General features: G+C 54.5%; 2 protein-coding genes across 5 annotated transcripts; one reads left to right on the top strand and one right to left on the bottom strand.

The window, feature by feature from the left end:
• The first annotated feature begins 432 nt into the window (after positions 1-432).
• LHX6 (LIM homeobox 6) lies at positions 433-15,987 on the top strand. 4 transcript variants are annotated; one of them, XM_039345038.1, is made up of 9 exons: positions 433-480; positions 1,604-1,789; positions 1,859-1,980; positions 8,078-8,298; positions 10,924-11,024; positions 11,107-11,202; positions 11,561-11,735; positions 12,233-12,336; positions 12,890-15,987. In XM_039345038.1, the coding sequence occupies exons 1-9, from the start codon at positions 436-438 to the stop codon at positions 12,908-12,910; spliced, it is 1,071 nt and encodes a 356-aa protein (XP_039200972.1). In that variant the 5' UTR covers positions 433-435; the 3' UTR covers positions 12,911-15,987. The 4 variants fall into 4 exon arrangements, with proteins under 4 accessions (XP_039200972.1, XP_039200969.1, XP_039200971.1 ...); XM_039345035.1 differs by having other exon boundaries at positions 1,604-1,980; XM_039345037.1 differs by lacking the exon at positions 12,890-15,987 and having other exon boundaries at positions 12,233-12,878.
• Positions 15,869-24,248, bottom strand: MORN5 (MORN repeat containing 5). The gene is made up of 5 exons (XM_039345040.1): positions 24,116-24,248; positions 23,298-23,445; positions 22,624-22,735; positions 22,293-22,424; positions 15,869-16,386 (listed from the first exon to the last, which is right to left on the bottom strand). Exons 1-5 carry the CDS (start codon positions 24,160-24,162, stop codon positions 16,307-16,309), a joined length of 519 nt encoding a protein of 172 aa, XP_039200974.1. The 5' UTR covers positions 24,163-24,248; the 3' UTR covers positions 15,869-16,306.

Genomic DNA, 24,248 nt, shown 5'->3' with positions numbered 1-24,248 from the left:
CGAGGCCCTTCTGGAGACAGGCAACCTGTTGGATTGTCACCTGTGAATGGAGGAGTCCCGGCAGGTTTGTCCTCAGGCCAGGTGCTTCTACCTGGGAGGTGAATGCTAGAGGGCTTAGCCCAAGTCCCTCTGGCCCTATAGTCTTTCTCAGGCCCTGGAAAGAACTCTGCACGCCCTCAGGGGCAGGCTGTCCACTGGTTGGGTCTCTGTTGGGAAGGTGCAGGGGGAGAAACAGGCCAAGTCTCCCTATCGCCTTGCGTGCTCCGGCCTCGCCCTCCTCCCCGCCCCATTTAGCTGAAAGCAAGGAAGGAGGAACTTGGGGATGGGGGGGATCGTCCCAGGCAAAGGGGGGAAGGAGGAAAAAGTCCTCTCCAGCAGCTGTGAGTCACGTCTGGGCTGCCGCTGCTGCAGAGGGGAGCTCCTTATGGTGCCCCCATGTTCTGGAAGAACGAGCCCCAGGGCGAGCAGCCACCGGCTAAGGTGAGGCTGAGCCTGGAAAGCAGGCGGGGTGGAGTTGAGAAGGAGGAGGCGGTGGGAGAGGGGAAGAGAGGAGATCTGTCCCAGCATGGCAGGGGAGAACCGGGTTGCCCTGCTCTTTGGAGAACTGGGTCCCTCCGCTTGGGGAGAGGGAGGCCCGGGGCCTGTTGTTGGTCTAGGCTGGGGGAATCTGGGAGCTGGGAGCCCCCCTGCCCTTTTCCCCAGGCAGGAGGGAGAGTGCAGGTTTGGTCCATGGGGCAGGATGTGCCTGGATGTTCCTTCTTTTGGAGAGGGGAGGGGGCCTTCCAGAGGATGAGGTCCCCAGGTCCCCCCCCTTTCCAGGTAGCCCTTGCTGCTGGTGGGGGGGTGGTGGTTGTTGAGCGCCAGGAAATTGGGGGGGGGGGTGGAGGAAGGAATGGAGAGGCTTGGGAGAAGAGAGGTGCCCTTCTCTTTCTTGGGGGGGGTCCCTCTTCCCGTCGCTGGAGGGAGAGTAAGGGCAGCACGAGGGGCGCAGGAGAGGCTGGCGTGCCGTCCTGCCCCCCCTAGCCCCCCACCAGCCAGGCTGATTGCCAGGTGCGCGCGCGCCTCTCCGGCCCGGCGACGGCGGCGGTGGTGGCGGGGCTAAATGCAGGTGCTTCGGGGCGGCGACTTGGGGAAGCAGGAGGAGGAGGAGGAGGAGGAGGCGGCGGCGGCGGCGGCGGCGGCGAGGCGGAGGCGCGGCTGGTGCCGCTGCGGTTCTGGCTGGGCAGAGGGAGCGGGCGCGCCGCGGCTGCCTCCGGAGCCGCTGCCCGAGGTGCCCCCCTCCCCCCGCGCCTCTCCTCCCCCGCCCTCCCCGCCCGCCGCCACCGCTGGCTGGTTCAGACGCGCCGCGCTTTCCGCCTCGCCCGCCGCGCGTCTCTGGACGCCGAGCCCATGGCCGCTCGCAAGGTGGGCTTCGTCGTCCGGACGGGGCGGCTGTAGGTGGGGGGCTGGAGCCCCCCTGACGGAGCCCACCGCCCTCCGGCTGCCCCGCCGTCGCTCTCCTCCGCCATGGTAAGCCTCCGACGGGGCGGACGGGGCCGGGCTCTCGGCGGGCCGGGTGGGGGGATCTCCGGGGCTGACCCGCCGCTCTCTCCGGCTCCCGCAGGCCCAGCCCGACGGGGAGACTCTGGCCGGCGCCCTGGAGAAAGAGGAGGCGCGCTCGGGCGCCAGCACCCCCTCCACGCCCTCCGTCTGCTCGCCGCCCTCCTCCGCCGCGTCCTCGCTGCCGCCGGGGGCCAAGAGCCTCTGCTCCAGCTGCGGCCTGGAGATCGTGGACCGCTACCTGCTGAAGGTAAGGGGCGGGCCGGGGACGGCCGGGTCGGGCCGGGCCTCGCCTAGCGCGCTTCTCCCTCGCCCGCAGGTGAACAACCTGACCTGGCACGCGCGATGCCTGGAGTGCTCGGTCTGCCGGACGCCGCTCCGCCAGCAGAGCAGCTGCTACGTCAAGAACCAGGAGATCTTCTGCAAGGTGGACTACTTCAGGTAGGCGGGCGGCGGCGGCGGCGGCGTGGCCCCCCCTCCCCGAAAGTCCACGGCCGAGCCGCCTTCTCCCGCTTGGACGGGGCCGAGCAGAGCAGGCCCCGGCCGTCCGCTTTGCTCCGGATGGAGCGTCCCGTTCGCCTCCTTCCGCGAGCTCCGCCGCCGACCGTGGGAAAGGAGCCGAGCCGAGAGCAGCCGCTCTCCCTGGGGACGGCCGCTGCGGGCCAAGCGGAAGGCGCGCCGAGCTGGGGGTGGGGGTGGGCTGCTAAGCGTAACCGCTGCCCGGGAAGGGGCGGAAGAGCCCCGAAGAAAAGCCAGGCGCAGCGGCGGCCCGCGCTGCCCCTCGCCTCGCGGCCGAGACTCCCGAAGCGCCCTTCCGATCGCGTCTGCGGCAGGGCAAAAAAGTCAGCGCGGGGGGAGGGGAGCTTAATTGCGGTGCCGGCAATCTCCTCCCACAGCGGTGACTGGAGGCCGATTCCAGGACCCCAGCGCCCCCCCGTCTTCCCCCCCTCGCTCCGCGTCTGGCTCCCTGCCTCGGAGCCCTGGAAGTGGCAGCGGGCGCTTTGAGCACCTGGCCGTCGCCCTCCTCAAAGTCCGGAGCTTGAGCGGCCCGGCCCGGCCCGGCTGGAGCCAAAAGAGCGCATCGCTTTGGCGCCCAGAGCCCCGATGGGCCGGGAGAGGCGCTGCCCATCGCCGCCTCGGGGACCGCCGGCCGGCCGGGCGACCTGCGGGTCGATCGGGAGGGGAGGCGGGCAAACGGATCCTTGGGCTTTTCGGGGGAGCTCAGCCAGGCCCCCCCAAATCCCCGGGGCCCTTGAGGAGGGTGGGGTGGGCGAAACGCAGCGCGACTTTCCTTCCCGCCTCCTCTACGCGTGTTTAGGAAGGACCCAGGTCTGTCCGACGCCTTTCCGAAGAAGTTTCGTTCGGAAGATTCGGAAGGAATCCGGATTCGTCGGGGACCCCGTCCTCTGGCCCCTGCCGCTCCTGCCCTTCTCTCCCGGTCGCCCTGCAGTGGCGAACCCCTTTCCCCCGATCCAGGAGTGGTGAAAGTTGCGCGCTTCGCCGCCGGGAGACGCGCCTCTCTTCGCGCGCTGGGAAGAAAGGGAGCGAAACGCGGCTTTGGAAAGCCGGTTCCTACGGCGGTGCCGGCCTGGCTGCGGCGGCGAGGCAGGCGCGACCCCCCCTCGGTCATCGTTGCCCCCAAGTTCCTCGGTAGCTCTTCGACGGGCCGTTTTGTTCGGCGAACCGCTTTATTTCGTTGAATTCCGACTGGCGGAATTCTGTCGGCTCCTCTCCTCTCTCGCTCGGCAGGCCAGGCCGCTTCGGGGTTCCCCGGCGCCCCCTCTCCGCTTCTGAAAAAAGACCACTTTGGGGTCCAGCGCCTTTAATCCCGCGGGAAGCGTCCGGCCGGGAAGGGGCAGGCCGGAGCTGTAGGACCTTTGAGTCAATTCGGATCGGAATTCGCCCTGGGGACGGCTCGGACCTGAACCGCCGCTCTCCGGCTAGGAAGCTCCGTTCCCCCGTTTCTAAACTTTCCTCCCAGTTCGGCCTTTTTTCCTGGGGATCGGCTCCTTTCCGACGACGGAGGCGGGGGACGCGCGGCAGTCCTTCCTTGGCCATCGGGGTTTGGGGCGGGCGGTCGATGTGGAAGGGGGTTCCCGAGAGATCCCCTCGGCGAAAGGGGTCCTTTCCACCTGGAGCCTGGAGCGAACCGGCGCGGCCTTGCGCGGCCCCTCGGCAGGTCGGGCCAGCTCCGAAACCCGCCTTGAGAAAACCCGGGTTATACTTCAGCTCCGGGCGAGAGCTTCTTCCCTGGCCCGAAGGCAGCCGGGGCACGGAGGGCCGAGCGCTCCCGGCCGGCCCCGCCAAGAGCGGGAGGGCGACGGCCCTGCGGAGAGGACCTTGGGACCCCGTCCCGCCCAAGGCAAAGGGGCCGGCGGAGCGGAATCGGGGACATTGCCCGGCGGCGATCCCCGGACCCTGCCGGCTTCCTGCCCGGGGAGTTTCAGTCTCGTGGGGAGCGCGCCGCGGAGGAGGAAAACGGCCTCGGCCGCGGCGTCCTTCGGGGGCGCCTGGCCGGCTGCTTCTGGAGTCGTTCGCCCCTTCTCCGCCTCTCCCGGAGCCCCGAAGGGCCCGAGGGAAGGTGCCGCACTTGTCCCGGGTGATCCTAGCTAGGCGTGCCCGAGGGCGACCGCTTCCCTGCCGTCCCTCGCCATCTCTAAGCCAGGGAGACCGAGCGTTGCGGGCAAAACCCGACTCCGTCTCCAAAGGCGGTGGGGATGTTGGTTTCTCTTCTCCCAACCTTCTCTGGGTCCGGCCCGGCTGAGCCTCTGCCGTCGCCCTGCCTTCCTCCTCCCAGGCAGGCCGGGCTTTCCTCCAGGTACCCCGCCAGAGTGAAAGGCTCCGCCGCGCTCTGCAGAAAAGGAGCTCGCGGCGTTCGCGACCAGGGCGCGCCTAGACTTTATTTCTAATGTTTAGCAGTCGCCCTGAATTGTTATCTCCAACAATTCACCTCTGCTTTGCCCGAATTTGAGGGTTTTCCCAGTTTCAGGTGTTTAATTCCCGACTCACGTAAACAATGGAAAAGGAAAGTGAAAATGCACAAGAGGAGGAACATGCCACCCGTCGCCTTGTTCTCTGCATGTTAACATGGGTGCCGGAGGATTAACTCTTGGGCTAGATTTCTGAAATTGGAGGACACCTTCGCGATGGCCCTTTGAAGACCGAGGGAGCTTAGCAAAATTGCAGGGCTCTGGTTCCGGACGGTAACGATGGCGGGGCTGGTCTTGGGGCAGCCGCAATTGGGTCAATGAAATCAAATTATGAGGAGGTTAGGAGCACAGGCGTCTGGTTCCTCAGCACAGACGGCACGGAAGGTCTGTTCGCTGGGCCCGTCCTTCCTTCCTTCCTTCGAGGTTTCAGCTTCACAAAATTGTCCCTGGAATTGAGGAAGGGGCTTCTTAGCCCTCCCCACCTGCTTTGAATGAATCCACCCTTGCTGATTTGGATTAGGTTCGTTATTATGTCTTTGGAAATCAATTTATAATTATCAGATTTGGACTGCTGAGGAATAACTTGACAGGGCTCTGGTGGTTTCTAGAAATTCTGGGTAATATTTTTTGTCTGGGGACAATTGGTTTCTGAAAGACTTTGGAATGCAGAATATCGGTCTGCTGAGGTGTTCAGCCAGTTGTGGATTTACAGGGTAGTTCTGTGCAAGGCTATTAACCGAGGACCACAACAGACATGAGGGGAAAGCAGTTGTACTTGTGGACAGACATGCCCAGAGGATTTACCCTGTGGCCACTATCCTGCCGTTATTCATGGAGACCCATTTGGGACAGTGGAATTTCTTCTTAGTACAGTAGATTTCTGTTCACGGTGTAGTCAATTGACATTTTCTTCTTGGTTTTTTTATATTCACATTTTTCAGAAAGAAAGCAAAAGAAGGAAATTCTTTCCGTTGTGTTAAAGATAATTTCCAGCATTAGATAGATGGACGCTGGCAACGCAGGCAGAGAGGGGAGAAAGATTCATTCAAGGCTGCTTGCAGGATCTACAATTCGTGAGATAGAAAAGCTACATGGAAGCAGTTTTGTGGTCTGCCAGACATTTTAGTGCAAATATTATCAGTTATTCCTCTACCTTATTCAGTTATTCGGTTGTTCAGTTATAATAGAATCCAACAAATCCTTTCAGCTATCTGGATAAAGCAGAGGCGGTGGGGACAGAGCATGCCTTAGTTTCTTTTAAAAACTGAAACTGCTTTTACTCTGGAAGGCCTCAGAACACTTTCTGGTCCCAGCCATTTTTGGAAAGAAAAAAAACCTTTCCTTTTTATTCCAGCTTCTTCCACGCTAAGTCCTGGCATTCAAAACGGGTTCTAGAGGCTTTTGTTTAAATTAAAGGCATCCTGATTTCACCTGGTGCCAAATTTAAGTGCAGAGCACTAATTTAAACCTGAAAGCAGGACTGTTTCTCTATTGTTGTCTGGCTGCATCTGCAGAGCGAACGCTGCAGGAGAATTTCAGGGCAGCAGTTAGGCTGTGTGAGATTGGTGGCCCCCTCGCCCTGTATCTGCTGCCCCTCCACCTTGCTTGGGCTGAGAGAACGGATCCCGAGGCTTCTTTAGAGGTCTAATAACTAGGATATTTGCCCTGTCCCATTTTAAGAAACATTCAATAATAAGCCATCTGCTTACTATATCATATTTACTTTGGCTGCTTTAGCGTCTGCCAGGTTTTATTTTGTTCTTCTTGTCCTTGACGATTCTTCAAAGTGCTTTGAGCTTTTTTTATTTTTAGCGTGCTTTAAATGACCGTGCCCATACAGGACAAGTTTTTACAAAAATAGAAATTCTTTGTTAAATTTTTGGGAAAATGTGTTAGCCTAAATTGCCGTTAAAAAAGAGAAACAGTCTTTAGAAAGGCACGTCTCTGTGTGTGAAGCAGAGACTGCAGAAATACATAATTAAGGAATGGTATTGAGTAAAAATGCCCGCTGTAATGAATATCAGCTATAATCAATGTGCTGAAATCTATTAATTGGAAACCTTGGCAACTTCTAGTTGAGATTTGAATACGGAGTAAGATAGGTGGTATAAATCCAGCAAAAAAAATCTTCTGTCTTTGATGCAGTCTGAAAGAGCAGCTATTTTGTTGACAAAGATCTGGGCTTTTCCCAAAGCAGGAATGAAAAATTAATTATCATGGCCCTTTGTTTGTGCAGGCATCTAAACCAAGCATCCCATCATTGGCTCACTACATTCCCCATATGCAAGAAATTAGACATTGGTCCCTCCCTTTTTCTGTCTCCATCCCCAACCTCCAAAGAGAAATTAAAAATTAAAAAACCACTGGCATTGGGTCTGCTCTGGCACAAAACCCTTTTAATCTGTGGGGTTTTAAAAAAAATTCTGTATCCCTTGGGCCAAAAGGATGGAGGATCGGATAGGTGCCAACTCAGGTGACGTTCTCCAGGACCAATTTCAGTTGCTTGTTACTGACCGTGGTTTGGGGGCCTTGTGAGCTCCCCATCTCTCTCTTTTTGGTAAAAAAAAACAAACAAACAACGGGTGGCTTTCAGAAGCCAGCTGTACTTTTTTTGGAGCTGAATCTTGAGAGCTTGAAATCAGTTGTTTCTTGTTAATTTCTCCAACGAGGACCCTCAGTCTGCTGTGCTCTGGCTCCCCTCGTGCAAAGACTCAGGAAGTTGGCTGGTGGAGGGGGAGTGTCAGAAGGTGGCTAGTCCTCAGCATCTCCTGCCCAGCCTCTCACGGCCACCTGCGGCTGTGTGCATTGCGCTTCCAAGCAGCCTGTGATCACTCCAAGAAGTGAGCCAAAGAATGTATTGTGCATACATTTTCCTCCCTCTGCTCTTTCCTTCACTCGAATCGAGACTCCTTCCAAGCAAAACCCCGGAGTGACTGGGGTGTAGCAGAGGGAAGTCCTGAATAGGAGGGGAGCATCTGCAAAGAAGGGGGAGCGAGGGGCTATTTCAGACTAGGGCACCCCTGCAAAATTTGGGGAAAGGGACAGAAGTAGAGAGGATTGACACCCCAGAGAAGAGGGTGAACAACCAGCTTTTATTCCTTTGATGCATTCTTCAAGGAAGTTGTTTAGCAACTAGAATCTTGTCTGCCTTCCTGTTTTAATGAAAGGGAATTTTGAACCAGGACTGAAATATTCCTCCTTGCAAGAAAATAACCAGAGGACCCTATTTTGGGATCCTTGCAGCCTCCCTGTGATTTCAGCCAGTCTTATGACATGTGTTGTTTGGGGGCAGTTTTAGCTAGCATGGCTGCTGCCCTCTCCTTAAAGTCCACTTTTGATAGCATAAAAGCACAATTCTCAAAACATCTGCTTTTAGACCAGCCCTTAAAGCGATCTGAGTCGATGGTGCAAGCTAGTATTTATCACCATGTCTGGGGAAGTCTCCCATTTGGGATCCGAGAGTGCTGAGTTGCTGACGTTCTGCAGATCCTGCCATTTAGATGCTGGGGGGGGGGGGATTTGGCATTTCTGCATTTGGGGCAGAAAGTTGGAAGACGAAAAAAAAAAAAGATCAATCGTAGTCATTCGGCTTCTCCTCTCCTTTTCAGTCGGTTTGGTACCAAATGTGCCCGCTGCGGGAGGCAAATCTACGCCAGCGACTGGGTGCGGAGGGCTCGGGGCAACGCCTACCACCTGGCCTGCTTCGCCTGCTTCTCTTGCAAGAGGCAGCTCTCCACCGGGGAAGAGTTTGGCCTGGTGGAGGAGAAGGTCCTGTGCCGGATTCACTACGACACCATGGTGGAGAACCTCAAGCGGGCAGCCGAGAACGGTAGGTGGTCTCTCAACTCACCTTCCCTGGTGCGAGAGGAAAGGGACTGTGGCCCTGGTCTGGCTACAGAGCTTGACTGTGTAGCCTCCTCCATGTGGTCCTGAAGGCCTGAAGAACCTCCTCAAATCTCTCCTTTGCCCACATCTGTTTGACTTAGGCCAAGTGTAAGATGCCTTTTTGAGCAGAAGGTTCTCCATCCATCCAACTTCTAACCATAAAAAGTGCGAGAAAACCAGGATGGGCCAGGCTCTCTCTTAACACTTGACAGAAATTCCCCGCTTTTGATTTGGTGTCGGTTTCCTTCCTGGATGCTGGGCAGGTCTTTAGGAGCTGAAATATTTCAGTGTAACATGCAGATTGTAAAATAGCGACTATAAGCCCTGTAACATAACAGCCACGAGGGGGATCCACTCAATTTCCCCCTGGTGGCTAGAGGCACAGTGGCCTTTGCTTACCACCACTGAATGTGATTCCATGTCTAAGCTAGCATATATCTTGGATTTATCTTGAATTGCTCTCTTTAAAAATCGCAGGCCAGACCTAGGTTCTCCATGAGTGTGGTTATCCGTAGGATGCCCCCAGTTCTCTTTTCCAGGTTTTCTTTCCCACGTCTTGACAAAGATGCGGAGAAAAGACCAGGCCTGGCTCAATTGACCCGACACAACTTTGGCCCTTTCCTCCTTCTTTTTCAAATGAACGTGCACGGGATTCCCAAGAGACAGAACTTTGCTCAAGTGTTAAGAAGTTTAAAAAAAAAATCGAGATTTTTTTCTCTCTTCGTGAGCAAATGCAAAAAGAAAAAGAAAAAAAAGAGGGGGGGGGCAGAGAGAGAGAGAGAGAGAGAGAGGAAGAGGGTGCGCATGGACCCTCTTTGCCCAGCAGATGGAAACGATTTTCAGAAAGGGGGAAAGCGAAGAAGGAGGGGAAATCTGAAAATGAAAATAATCAATGTTTCTGTTTACAAGGTTTAAGCAAGGAGATGAAAACAAAATCAAAACAAGATGCCAAAGCGGGATGCGGTGGGAGGCTGGGAGGCTGAGTGCTGGCTTGTGGCGCATCCTTCTCCTGACCAGCCTGGCTTGGCAGCTGGCTAGGTGTGGATTTGGACCCAGGTTCAGAGGCCTTCTGGGTGGCCCCGAGAACGGGCTCTCCTTGACCTCCTGTCTGGGGAAGGAGAGGCAGAGGACCTACCTTGGAGGCCAGAAACGAAGGGGGTGGCAAGCAAGAGAGCAGAAGGGAAGCCCTCCAGGTCTTCCAGCCGCAGAGAAGTTTCCACGAGTCCTTCAGGGCTGGTGTTTCTTCCCTCCTGAAGTTGGCAGAACTTCTAGGAGGCGTGCCTGGGGAGAGGGGTCTTCCCACCCGCAAAGATCAGCAGATCAATGTTGACGGTGCCTTTGGCCATCCTTTGGGGCTCTCTGTCTTGCACGGTCATCCCAGGTGGCCACCCAGGTCAACTTCTCTTCTGCTCCCCCACCCAGTCGGGCGGGCCTTCAAAGGTGGCCGCTGTTTATTGGGCTGCAGCCTGAGTGGGTGGGAAACATGGCCCCCTCCCTTTATCTTCCTGGATGCCAGGAGTCCCCTGCAGGGCACTGTCTCAGCTTGGTGGGCAGTGATGGGCAGAGGCCAGGTGGCAGCTGAGCGTGTGGCCTGCACTCTTTCCTGCAGACCCCTGGGAGGGGACGCCAGTCAGCCCATCCGTCCTTCTGTCCGTCCGATGGAGCCTAAGCCTTCCTCTGGGACCTGCAAAGCGATTTTGCCTGCACGGGTCGTCCAGAGAAAGGAAAATAAACAGATGTTGCTGCGGCTGACTTCCATTAATCACCCCACAGCAACGAGTCAGCTCGCTCAAGAAGAGAAGGAAAGAGAATTCCTTCAGCCTGGGCCAAGATAACTACCTCCAGAGCCTTGCCTTCAGTCCCAGCCTCTTGAGAAGGCGAGGAATGTCTGAATGCAGCCATGCTGGTGGCTCTCTCTCTTAAGCTGCCCAGCCCCGGAGTTTCTCCTTGCACTCCGAAGCACACGGGGCTTAGAGGAACTGACTGATGCTGCAAGAACCCCCTTTCTTGGGTCTGACATTGAGTGGGGTTTGGCCCCAAACTCGACGCAAGCATGGTGTTGCTGAAATCACATCCCTTACGCTCCCTTGCCTGTGGACGGATTTTATTTATTCGGTTTATCTTGCTATCCAGAGTGGCTTGCAAGGCGATAAAAGCAGATGTATAAAAGGAGTTACAAATATAGGAACAGTTGAAAGGGAAGGGATTAAGTAGACTAAACAGAGTTGTAAATGCCAGAGTTGGCCTACAGAGCCATTTTCCCTGAGGAAGGTGACGTGAATGGCAGCAGGAAAAAAGTCACCACGTTGAAACCCAGCCCCAGAAATTCAAAGAAAGGTGTGTCGGCGGAGCCTCCAAGCACGCCTGAAGTCTATCTGTGCCAGGAGAGGTCCATCTGAAAGGCTGGGAGGCTTTTCTCGTCTCTTTCTGCAGCAATGCAGTTCAGCAGATGGGGGACTGGACCTCCTGTCCATAAGCCCCGGCTGGGAGATAAATCCAGCCCTGCTGCGTCTTTCCCCCCCCTCCAAGGGTCCGTCCGGGTCTCTGCTCATCCCCCCTTCTCTTGTAGGGAATGGCATCACTTTGGAAGGGGCCGTCCCCTCCGAGCAAGACAGCCAGCCAAAGCCTGCCAAGCGAGCCCGGACCTCCTTCACAGCCGAGCAGCTGCAGGTAGGAAGAGATCTGGGGGGTGGGAGGGCTGAGGAGTGGGGAGGATACCACTCATCTTACGCCTCTCCGCTCCCCCATGTAGGTCATGCAAGCCCAATTCGCTCAGGATAACAATCCAGATGCCCAGACTTTGCAAAAACTGGCAGACATGACCGGGCTCAGCAGGAGAGTTATTCAGGTGAAGGTTTGCTTGTATAACCCCCTCCCCCCCTTCCTGGCAGTGATGATGTTACCTAGTTGGGTAATGAAATGTCTGCAGGAAAACCACCCATCTCAGAGAGCACCACGCACCCCATATATCGGGGGGGGGGCTACTTAGTCCAGCCGGTTCAGAAGCAGAGGTGGCCACCAGCTCCTTGGTCCTCTACTTCTGGGGTATCTGGTCACTTACTTCTCCTGGCCGCCCTGATTTTGTGTGGGCTTCATTTCCTCTGCAGCTTCCACCGCCCTGGAGGTGCTTAACGGAGGCAAAATAAAAATAATTGCCGGGTTTTTTTCTTCCAACCGTGGGGCTCCCCTCCTCCCTCTTTCTTCAGGTTTGGTTTCAGAACTGCAGAGCCCGGCACAAAAAACACACGCCTCAACACACGGTGCCGCCCTCGGGGGGCTCCCAGTCCCGCCTCCCTTCCGTACTGCCGGAGGACCTCCACTACTCCCCGTTCAGCGGTCCTGAGCGGGCCAGGATGGTGACCCTCCACAGCTACATAGAGAGTAAGTGGAGGACCGGGGGGCGGGGTAGTGCTGGCCAGACTTAGGAGTTACTGCCGCAATTATTTTGCTGGAAGTGGAAAGGAGACCACAAGGAGGAGAACAAGAGAAAAGAGGTGGAAGGTTAGAAGTCGAGGGTGTTCCCAGTCTGCAGCTTTGCCAAAATCTTGATTTTCTGCATCAAGGGGTCTCTTCTTGGGGAGGGGTGAGATGGGCCCCCTTTTCCTGCCAGACCAGAGGGTTGAAGAGCATTGGGGGCCAAACCTGAGCAACACAGTCCCCTCCCCCATGCAGGATGAGCCCCCAAAGCCAGGAGAAGTGATCAGCAAAAAGGAAGGAGCTTTAGTGTATTTGCAAACACACAAGGTAGCAGCTTTCCTTGAAGTGATAGCGAACAAGGTTTTCTGCACCCTTGGTGTTTCTCTCTGCCTTTAAACCCACGCACTCCGTGGACAGTCCCCGGGTGGCTGGCAATCCAAGTGGTCATCTCTTCTTTGCAGGTCAGGTCCAGTGTGGACAAATGCACTGCCGCCTCCCCTACGGCACCCCCCCTGTGCACCTCAAAGCCGACATGGAAGGAGCGCTCTCCAGTAGAGGGGAGAAGGTAGGAAGGGGGGTCCGACGGTAACCAGGGCTGTTTCTACAGCCCTCTGTGACGCTGAGGGGAGCCCAATCCAGAAGCATCCCCCTCAGAATTTGGGGTCCAGAAGTAAGTCTCCCCCTTTCCCAGTGGAGGTTGTGGGGCAATTTCCTGCTCTCCTTCGCTTCCTTCCGGCTGCCTCTGACTCCGCTTGGCCCCCTGATCGGCTAAGAATGAAATCTGGGTCAGTTCACCTCACGCCTGGCTGCTTATCTGGCCTTGCTGGTGGGAAGACCGAATGGGGAGGTGGGGAAGAGACACCCTGCCCTCTTCCGCCGTCTTGTCCTGATCTCCCAGACCCCACCTGTTCTGCCCAACATTTGCTCCAAGTAGACAGCCATGCCTGTCTGGCCATCAACCGGCTTGTTTAGGGCACGGAGGGTCAAGTGCGTCTTGCTGGACGTCTTCAGCCTCCAGCCCTGCCAGGGCCACCTTCCCAGTGGGGGCATCTCACATCTGGCCCCCACTTCGGTTCTTCTGCAATGCCTCCCAAGCTTCTCTCTGATTTCCCCGGCAGGTGATCTTGTTCCAGTATTGACTCCTCCCTTTCCTCGACTCCCGGGACTTGTGAGGCCACTGCTGCTTAATCTCTCCACCATTTCCTCCCTGGCCAGCAAGGGACCTTCAGTCTGAGAACCCCCTCAAGGTCTTCTCAGTCTGGGCTTCTAACCTGGATCTCACTTGCCCTGGCTGTGGCCACCAGCCGCTGAGCATTCCCCGGTGCTGTTCTTCATCTGGTGGATGTGCTGGCTGGTGAAGACTCTGGGCAGGCCCTTCTCTGGGAGACCAAAGTAAGGATGTATCTTGCCGTCTGCTCCAAGTTCAACCAACGCAAGGACAGAAGCTGTGCCGCCTGGGCTGAACCTGTCCATTCGAACGTGGAACACTGTCGATCTTCAACCTAAGAATCAAGTCTACGGTAGAGTCAACATTCAACCTTTCGATGGAAATGTGGTTGGAAGGTGGAGACATTGCCCGTTTCAACAGAGGAGACCATGGATCTTGTTCTGTCGATTCCTTTTCAACTCTTCAGGCTTTTGATTTTCCTTGTAAGCAACATTGGTCTGTTTGGGGGACCGGCAGGGCTTTGCGGCCCTCAAACCAGAAGCTGGACCTGCCCTGAGGGGTGACCCTCCAAGTCAAACTCTTACGGATGCTTCTAATCCCATTGCCCAACAACCGGTGGGAAAATGTCTGTCTCCCTAAATCTTGGGAGCAAAATCCAATGAATTAAATCTCCAGCCTTTGTGCAGAGCTGAGAAAATGTTTTAAAAACCTCTAGTGGCAACATCAAACTTTGGAAAGAAACTTGGGGGGGCAACAGAAAACGTGGGACTTTGTGCTGCCAGGACTGTGGAAAAAAATTGGAACTTCTCTCTCTCTCTCTCTCTCTTATTTAATGGCGTCCGGCGTTCTCAGGTAGTGCTAGACGGAGCAACGGAGCAAAAGCACTTGGCCTTCTTCGCAGCCTGAAGCTTCCTCTTGCTAGGCTGGGCAGCTGCTAGGTCAACTGGCCCGTGAAATGGCTTTTGGGAAGGAAGGTCCTGGTTGGGGCATCCCCCAGGCCTGGGCCAGGGCCACCACCTCCCCAACCAGCCTCATTGCTCCTTTCTGGCTGGAAGGGCACGGAGGAGGCTCCATATTCTCCCAGGACTTCCTACCCAAAGACACAGGCATTGTTCTCCCTCCCTCCTGCTGGAGAGCTCCTGATCTAGGCAGATCCCCCACTTCTCCTTGGGCTGCGATGGCACTGATGATATTACCTAGTTGGATCATGAAACGCCTGCAAAGAAACCACCCAGAGAGCACCAAGGACCCCACCCTCCAACCCTGAGCTCTAGATATGCTCCTTTATTGGCATGACGGCCCGTTTCCACAATTCTGCCGCTTCGTGGTCCACCCGGGCTGCTCGGATAGCCCTTCACCAGTGCCCAGCGCGACTGTTTCCTGAGAATTAACTTGGAGCGCGTAGCTTGACCTGAAGGAGGAGGCCGCCCAGTTGCGTGTTTCTTGGTAGTCCTGGGTGGCCGAGGCATTGAGCGCAGGAAAGGAGGCCAGCGCAGAGTGACCCTTGAACTTCCTGACTCAGACGTCCTGCTGAATTGCGGTGGAGACAGAGGTCACCCTCCCTGGCAGCTGTGAGCGTTGCATGGGTGGCTCAACTGCCTTTCTTTCAACAGGAAAGCTTTGGTGGGTCAAGCAGCGGCTTGGAGTGAGCTGCTTTTTCAGCCCCTCTGTGCCACTAGGAGCAGGAGCAGGGACCCAAGGGTGGGGGGTCAGTCCCAGAGGAGAGGAAAGGTTTTGTCTGGTTGTTCTCCGATCCCAAAGCAAAGGCTGTTTTTTTCTTCCTTGCAAAAGTCAGGGGCCACCTTTTGACACACGGCAAATTTTGCTCCAATCTTGCTAAACTGGAAAGCATTAAATGGATGTTTTGATCCATTCATCATTCACTAAATGGGTGTTTCTGGAAAATGAAGGCCTGCCCCAGAAGAGGAAGATGGATCCTCTTTAGATTAGCATCTCGTTAGCCGATGTCTTCGTCCTGGGCAAAGCCATCCATCTATGTACATTTTAAAAAACACACAAACACACAGCTGAGCAAAGGTGCCCCCTGACCTTGAATGAGCAAACTCGGTGCATGCTCAGAGATCCTCCTGGAGATTGGACTACTCTGCCCGTAAAAGCCCTATTTTTGCCAATACTGTACTTCCAACAATGCCTCCAGTATTAGGGTAACTTAAAACATGAACAGAATCCTTCATATCATTCACTTCTCACAGTCACATTATGAAAAACTCCTAGCAAATTTGCTAACATCCTAATAGTGAGAGCCAGAAATTAACAAGATTAGTCAAAATCTATGTAACTCAATTCCCTACAAATAACACGCTTTGGAATTCAGCATGGATTGTAGTTCCCTTCATGGAATATGTTTGAATTTTCTATAGCTCTAAGAGCTGAGAAAAAGTAAGTAGAATCTAGTGGGATCTGGAAAGACAGAGGAGGTTCCAGAATTAATTTTCAGTGAATAAGAAGGGCAAAATTTTGTTTGAAAAGCCTGGAATAGTCACAACGCATATCGAATTTAAACGTGTTGGGCTTCTGGGCTCTGAAAAAAGCAGCTTAATGTCTCCCTCTTTCTGCTTTTCCTTTTTTTAAAAGCTGGGGTGAACAGAATGGGGAGGGGGGTTCACCAACTAAGCGGCAGACAGAGAAGTAACTGCTTGGCCTGGTCAGGAGAAGCTGGGGGTCCGGAGCTGCGCCAAATTGTCTCGGGGAAAAAGAGCAGACTGTTTTGTTTGTAGATTGTGGCAATTTGTGCATGTCTAGGTGAACATGGCTAAAAATAACCTTTGGAAGAACAGGCGGTCAGGACTGGTATTTATTTAAAATAAAGAGACGAGGGGTGGGCGCGGTGGGGGGGGAGGGAATAAAGAAAAAAAATGTAAAGCACTTTTTTTAAAAACAAAAGAAAACAAAACGGTCAAAACCAATGTTTGTTTTACTAGCTCCCTTTTACTGTCGTGCTTTGTAAATGTCTTATTTGTGTAATAAATAAAGTCAAGTCAAGTTAAGGTGCGGGCACTGACATCAAGGAAGAAGAATTCCCTTTTCTTTGCTTGGGAAAAACGCCCCCCTCCCCCGTTCTTGGTTCCTCAGCCCGGCTCCCCTTCTTTTCCTGGGGTCCTCCATGCAGATGGCAACATCTGGTTCCTTCTCTCCTGGGGAGAGGCCAATGAACCCAGAGGGCAAAGGGTGGTCTGGGGCTTCCGAGGGGTCTTTGCCCACCGGTTCATCTTGGGAGAATCTGACTGTAATCTCGGGTGATTGGCTCACCATTTCCACTTATTGCCACCGCCGATGAAAGGGAAGCCGTCCGTCTGTCGGGCAGGGCTCCCTTGGCAGGGGGAGGCCAAGTCGGCCTTAATGGAGCTCACTTCTTCGGCTTGAAGCCAACGCACTCGTCCCAGCCTTTCCGGCACGTCTTCACAATCCAGTCGTGCTCATCATCATCTGTGTGTATGTGTGTGGTTAATTGTGGTGGGGGGGAGACACAAAAGGAGAATTAAAATGGATTTCATTCAGGGCGGAAGGGGGGGGGTATGGCTCTCTTAGCCTCTCCTGGTCAAACTGGGGGGTTTTGGCCCCAGGGCTGAGCGAGGAACAAGGAAGACTAAGATTTAAGACATAAAAGAAGGATTTCTCAAGGCAGGGCAGATAAAAAGGAAGCCACAGTTTCCTCTTAAAGAGAAAGCAAATGTATTTGAGCTGGTAAAGAGGCCACTTGGGTGTCGCTTGCTGTTGGTTTAGCAAGGCAGATTGACTTGGAAGTAAGCCCAACTAGGTGTAAATAGGGTTTACTCCAGGTAAGTGGGCACAAAATTAGTCTAATTATTTGCCTTGGACGTGACTACAGTCTGATTGCCTTTTAACAACTCATTTAATTTCATCTAGGTCGTTTTTCATACTGTCAAAGCCTCAGCCTTTGCTCAGGAGATTTCAGAAAGCGTGGAAGTGGTGAGCTTATGATTTAATAAGTTTGAGGGGTTCCCTGCATTGATGGGGAAGAGGGGAAAAGGCCATTTTAATCGTGTCCACTGCAATGCTCTGAATCTTAAGCTCGCATATTTCTTCTTCTTCTTGTGCCATATCCGCTAATCTGGTAACCGGTTCAAAACTGATGCAGCCTCTTTTCCTGGGTTAAGGAAACAGACTCCAGGACCCCCAATAAATATATTTTCATTCCTTTTTGTCTCTGGGAACCCAGCTTGTATCCATGTCACAATTTTCCAGTTGTGGCCATGAGGTGAAGGGGTGGCAGCTGAACCTAGGGGCTACCCAGTGAGATTTTGGAGGGGCAAAATGTCCCCTTGCTGCTAGCAGTGTTCCAATATCTCAGGGGCTGCCCCAAAGAAGAGGGAGTCAGGCTACTCTCCAAAGTGCCTGAAGGCAGGACAAGAAGCAATGGATGGAAACTAACCAAAGAGAGAAGCAACCCAGAACTAAGGAGAAACTTCCTGACAGTTAGAACAATTAACCAGTGGAATAACCTGCCTCCAGAAGCAGTGAATGCTCCAACACTGGAAGTTTTTAAGAAGAAACTGGACAGCCATTTGTCTAAAATGGTATAGGAGCAGGAGGTTGGACTACATGACCTCCAAGGTCTCTTCTAACTTTATCATTATTATTTGCCACAGCTTAGGGCCACCCGCAGGAAGACAGGGCTGGATGCTGCATAGCCAGGAACACAAATCCTGCTTTGCAACTCTCTTCCAAACCTCCTGCGCTTGCTCTGGAAAAGGGCTGTGAGTCTGCCTGGTTGCAGGAGGGACCCGTCTCTACACTCACCACCTTCCCTGCAGGGAAAACCACCGAGACTTTTGACCAGGCAAAGGACAGGAAGCCAGGTATTTTCCCTCTCCGGGGGTGGGGATGGGGTTCTCCTGCTTAAAAGGCGAGGGATGCAAAGGGAAGGGCAGCCTTTCAAAGGGAAGGGAACTGCCCAGCCAAAGAGCAACTTGATCACCCTCAACTCTCTCACTGGACCTATCCAGAAGGACAGGCAACCCTCACGGGCAGGCAGCCGGTGGAGAGAGGGGGACGCAGGGGCCTGGCCTGGCCTGGCCTGGGTGGGTGGGGATAGCCGAGCGAAGGGTTAACGGCTGGGCTGTGCGCTGGAGAGGAAGAGGAGGCAGGCTGCCTGCTAATCACGCCTGCTCCCGGGCCCTGAATCGGTGCAGCTGTAGCCTCTTCAGCATGAAACAAGGCAAACTGGGTTTATTGTGCTGAACGAGTTTGGGTCTCCTCCCTGATTGTTGGTAATTGGCGGCCAGGGACTTAACAGCCTCTCGATCATCTCTTCCCGCACTCTACCTGACGGTGCAGCTAACAATTTGAATCACAGATGCCGCTCGGGCTCGGCAGCAGCTGCTCGCTCCTTAACCGCCCAGGTCCCTCCTCACGCCGTCCCCGGCAGCTTCCTCGCAGCTTCCTCGCCCCGCCACACCGGGGTGAGCCTGAAGAGTCGGATTTTTCATCCATATTTAAAATGGAATTAAAAGCCCGGACAGACACTGATTAGCGCTGCCAGACGACAAAGTTGTAATTACCTTCCTCTCTTTTTCTTTTTAGCTAAGACAATTGTTGGGCGATATTAACAGGAGCGCGAGGCACATCTTCGCCCTAGATGCGATTTCCTTTTTTTTAAAAAAAAAAAGTGGTACTGGGGGTCGGGCGGGGGGAGAAGAGGGGGAAGCGAGAATACAAATACTCTTTAATCAAGTAGAAATTATCATCCTGGTGCAATTAGGCGCTCTGTCTTTCGTTGGGGAGGAATCCCATCGGGACGCGATTAAATTCATTCTCTTTGCACCTCCTCTTTCCAGCGACCCCCGTTTGCACCCGAGGATGAGAGTCCCGGCTGGGCCGAGGAAGGGCCCAGCAGCAGAGCGGGTGGCAAAGACACCCTGGATTGGCATCCTTTGCATGCCATCCAAGGCAGGGCAGGAGAGGCCCATGGTAGCCATGAAGGCATGGAATCCATGGGGAGTATCCATATTTACCTTGGTTTTAAGGAAGCCAATTCTGTTATTGTAGAATCAAGATGACTTCTTAGCACAGTCCCTCAAGCTCTAATAAAGGTTCCCATGCAGAATAACAGAACAGAATAACAGAATTGGAAGGGAACTTGGAGGTCTTCCAGTCCAACCCCCTGCTCAGACAGGAAACCCTAGACCATTTCAGACAAGTGGCTGTCTTGTTAAGCATTTCCATGGAGGGAGCACCCATAACTTCTAGTGGCAAGCTGTTCCACTGGTTAATTGTTCTCACTGTCAGGAAATTTCTCCTTAGGTCCAGGTTGCTTCTCTCCTTGATTCGTTTCCACCCGTTGCTTCTCATCCTGCCTTCAGGTCGACCTAATCTCCTAAGAGTGGGTCGACCCCTTCTTCTTTGTGGCTGCCCCTTAGATGCTGGAACTCTGCAAAGCCATTGCTCCTGAAGAGACTGCCGTGATTTAATGCTAAAGTGGGGGAGTATCTCTGCTTGCTGTCTTCCTCCCTCCTTGTCCAACAGCTCCCCCGATGCCATCAAGACCCCAGCTGGATTCTTTCTAGGTATCCAGAATGGGGAGCTCAGAGCCAACCCTTGCTTGTTATTCTTGGCAAGCCAGGAATTAAATCTTTGCAGGTTTCAAGTAGTCATTATTTCAGGGCCTGGAAACCCAGAGGGTGGGCAAGGAGCCAAGCGTCCTGCACCCTGCCAGGAAGCTGCTGCCGAGGCCTGGACCCCCAGCCTGGCAGGGCTCCCCCGGGGACCTACCGAGGCCTTCCTCAAATGGGAGGGAGGCGCTTTTAGGTGGAGAGGCTGGGGGGGGGGGCGATTGGGACCCTGGCACCTTGAATGCCCACAGCTGAATCCTACCAGCTCCTCCTGGTGAGCCCTCACTGGCGGTCTGTGGCCAGGCAATCATGGAAAAGGTCACCCCCAGAACATGGGAAACACACGATCCGGATCAGACTGTGGGCCTTCAAGAGGCTGACGGGAGCACAGAAGACTCATTCAGGGACACTTTCCTAGTCTGGCTTCAGAATGCTGTCCTTCCTCTAAAATTTGTCCAGGGCTGAATTAAATAAGAGTGGAGAAAGCCACCCTGGCGTTCTCAACCCCAGAGGCCAGTTTGAGCTCAAAAGGTTCTGCATCTGCAAAGCTTCCAGTGCCGAGCTGCATGTATTTCCTTCTGACTCCAGGCCCAATTTTTGCCCTTGCTAATTGACAGCTCTGAGGAGCAGGGCTGCATGACGGACCCTTCTCCTCTCAAAAGGATTCCCTGACAAAATCAGATCCTTTGGGTTAGTCTAAAGGAAGCTGCACCAAGTGGTGATTTCTGAAGCAACGGCTGCATTGACCCATATAATGACAACCAAATATACGCAGGAGGAAGAGAAAAAAAAAAAAGAGGCACTCGCTCACCCATCCCATCTCTGCCATTCAGAGGGCTGTGCGATGGAAACCAGCACACAATTGACACAATTTGTTTTGTTCCCTGCCCAGGAGCAGACTCAAAAGAGCTCACGATTAATTTCGGCATAAACCGAACATTCTTGCAAACAGGTCTGGCGCCCGTTCTTTGAAGAATACACTGATTACCAACAATTTCTCAGGGCTTGCCACAAACATTATGTCTTTTGTTGTGCAAAAGAAAAAGAAAAAAAAATAGCAGAATCAACCATCTGGCAAATGCCCCAGAGCTAAAATCTTTCACACGGCTTATAATTCACAATGATTAAATATACAAAAGCAGAAAAGAGGAAGAAGGGAAAAAGAGAGTTATACTATAGTATGTTAAAAACGAGCACACACACACACACACACACACACACACACACAGACACAGACACACGGGACTTCCATTGCTTGATCAAAACCCAATGCCATCCACGGAAAAGTATCCGAGGAGGCGCACTCATTTATTTCCTTCCCAGATAATAGTTTCAATTTGCGACTTGCACAATTGCCATTTGAACCCGTCACAACTAATGGGGTCTGGGTGTCACAGGCTGTTTCCTGCCCTGCTTTTCAAAGGGCCAGGTGTGCTCTTGAGGGCAACCGGCAATGGTGCCAGGCCGGGCCAGGCCGAGAGAGAAATTCACGACTGCAAAAGTGCAATGGAGGAACAGAAGCAGAGGGCAGGGAAGCCTCGGAGTGGAAAGGGCTTATTCAAGGCTGGAGACCTGGGTTCAAATCTGAGGCCTTTGCAATTCCTCTTTCGAATCCCAGGTGGAGGCAGTTTAGTTTCTCTCTGGGGGGGTCCAGCTGCCCTCCAAAGCCTGGAAGTGTGGGAATCCTGGCGTCTGCAGGCAAATGGTGGAGGGCAGGGGCTGACTCAAGGGGAAAAGAGTCTCTTCGAACCCAGCTCCTTAGGAAGAGGGTGGACTTTCAGCAAACCGTCTCTGCTGTTGTTGTCCAGAGGTTCCTAAATATTTCCTGACATCTGTTTTTGATGCTTCCAGATCTGGCCAGTCGCCTGCCAGGGCTTTCCTGCCTTTCCGGTGAAGGAGCAGTCCTGGATCCGTTCCCTCTCATGGCTGACCCCTTCCTTGCATGCTCCCCGCCTCCCTTGTCACCTCGGTGGCCCCCCAGCCTCGGAAGACCCTCCGGGGACGGCTGGCGTTCCTTTAAGGGCAGACAAATGCTGCCGTTTTCAATTGTATCCTTGCCCTTAAAGGAAGGGATGGACTTTGGCACTACATCCCATCTTCACACCCATGTTCTCAGAGGGAGGGAGGGAGGGATGGGGGGGCACGCGTCTGCACACTGCCCTGCCACCTCTTTGCAAAGCGGGATTTGCACAATGGGCCACTTGTAATTGTTGTGAGGCTGTCGCTCCGAGTTTATAGCAATAGAAGGAAACGAAGGGGCGTTCAAAGCTGAGGTGGAACAAAAATTCCAAGGAGTCTCCCTCCCTCTCTCTCTGGGTTGACCGGTCACAATTCCTGTGTTGGGAAAGGGTGTGTTTATCTTACTCATGACGAGGGTGACACTGAAGCCAGGAGTTTGGCCTGATGGCACCCAGAGGCATTGAGAGGAGGTTGCAGGGAGGGCTTGGGTGGGAGACATAGCTCAGTCCCACCTACGGCAAAGTTCTGGAGATGTTGGGGGACCAATCTCACCGACCCTGCTAAGGTCAGGGCCTAGCCTGAGGGTGGGGTGTCTCTAGAGTCCAACCTACCTTCGGGGGTCTTAAGATGGCTGACCCCAAGGGCCCTCATTCCTCCCCACTCCTTTTCCATGTGAAGGACCCCAAGGCTTGCAGTGGTCTGCCTGGTGTTCCCCAGGACAGCTCAGACTTCCCTCTTGCTGATTTTGCAGCCCCCGCAGCCAGTTCCAGGTTGAAATGGACCCGGAGGATAAAGGCCTACCTGCGTTTCTCAGGAAGCGGTGCCGGTAATCCACCACCACTCGAGTCTTCGGGTTGTAGAAGCCGTCTCCGCAGTCATAGCAGCCGGGGGGGATGGTCCGAGGCGGGTCCAGGTTGGTCAGCTGGGAAATCCCTTGGAAAGGAAACGGAGGAAGAAGAGGGTGTGAGAAACAACAACTCTGGAAAAAAATAGCCCAGCCTTGACTGCTTTGCCCCAGGGGCCCTGATTTTGAGTTTTGGGAGGGTCTCCCGATCAGAGGGGAGAGGGTCTGCCTGCCTCCCAAAGAGGAAAAGCACCAGTAATCCCATCATCCGGTTGACCCAAGCTGTACCTGCTGGCTTCAGGCCATTGCAGATTTCCGTGTAAAACCTTCGGTCGTAGCCGTCGCAGTAATGCCATTTATTGTCTTTGTATTCCAAACCATCAGAGAAGGTGTACTTCCCCTGCCAGGGCAAATTCAGGGTTCAGGTTGAGCAGAACCAAGCTTCCTGTTTCTTGACTGCATCCCCAAGGATTGCTTCTTTCCCTTCTCAGAGGGAGTGAATGAGCCTGCCTATCAAACTATTATAAATTATAAAACTGTTTTATCAAACACAGGAAATGGGTAGGGAATGACCGACAAGGTGGGTAGAAGAAGTAAGACACAAAAAGGAAAAGAGCAAGGAATGGCGTTTCTAAAGAGGATGGATATTCTTGAAGGACAGTTAAAGTCCACCCAGTCAGTGGTCCTAAAAGGTCCTTATGGGACAATCCATTCTGGATCTTTGCTCAACGTTGTCTTAGCACACTCTGGTTTGTGGGTGTATGAAGCCCAGCACGCTTGGGGCTCCCACCCAGGAGGCATCTGCTGAGGCTTCAGAGATGGAGAAGAAAGGATGACTCCCCTTGGTAGGAAGAAGGTCTTGGGAGGTCCTCATAGGCCCGGATGGGTCAAGATCAGCTCCCACCAGTGTGTCAAAGAGATTGTCGCTCAAGACCCCCAGAGGGGCCTGGTTGAAGCCGTACCTCCATGCAGATACCTTTGTCCCAGGTCCCTTCGTATTTGCTTCCGCTGGGGAAGTACAGAGTTCCTTTCCCGTGGAACATCCCGTCCTTCATCTCGCCCTCATACTTGGTGTCGGTGGGGAGGGTGTAGGTCCCCGTCCCTTCCAACCTGGAGGGAGCCCAGAGAGAGTCAGGCATCCGTTCTACACCTCTCTCCAACCACCCAGCCCCCCCCCCATGCGGCCTGTCCAGGTGGGGGCTTCATCCTCATGCATTGCCCCCCCCTGTAATCATCACATATCAAATGTGTGTGTGGGGGGGTTAATGATGCATTACTCATTGGGCCTATTAATAGGCAGGGATAATGCTGCCATCCCCCCACCCCCACCCCGCAGAGCAGATTGCTCTTAAGAGAGGTATTAATAGCACCATCGAGGCAGACTCTGCAATCTTTACGGGCGATTATGATTTATTAGCGTTGCATATTAATAGACCGCCTGCACCGCATGTGCCCCCCCCCAGTCTTTACTGGGAGGGCGCGGCAGCCCGCGTCCCCTCAAGGCCTTCACGCGAGGCACCCTCCTTTGCACGTGAGCAGAGGCTTCCCGCGGCTACCTCCCTCTAACACGTTTGCACGACCCCCCCACCCCCACTTTAGGAAGGGGGTGGGGGTGGAAGGTAAATGGCGGCTCGTCAACGGGCCTACAGGAGAGGAGAGGCCCCGGGGGCCGCCCCGGCCCTCCCGAGGGCCGCCCCGGCTCTCCCCTGAGGGCCACCTCGGCCCTCCCCTGAGCCTGCGTGCCCGGCGCTACCCGGGAGCGGCGCGTCCCCACATGCACCTGCCGTTAACACGCTGCCCGCGGTAGTAGCTGCCCGTGTACTGCATGGCGCTGCTAGGTTGCGCGCGTCGCCGTCGCCTAGGCAACGAGGGGCGACGCCGGAGCGGGCAGAGGCGTGGCCGCGGCGGCGCCC

Source organism: Crotalus tigris, unplaced genomic scaffold (assembly GCF_016545835.1).
Source record: "Crotalus tigris isolate CLP2741 ecotype Arizona unplaced genomic scaffold, ASM1654583v1 scf7180000017940.1788314, whole genome shotgun sequence".
In the NCBI taxonomy this organism is placed as follows: Eukaryota; Metazoa; Chordata; class Lepidosauria; order Squamata; family Viperidae; genus Crotalus; species Crotalus tigris.
This window is presented reverse-complemented; position numbering and strand designations above follow the sequence as displayed.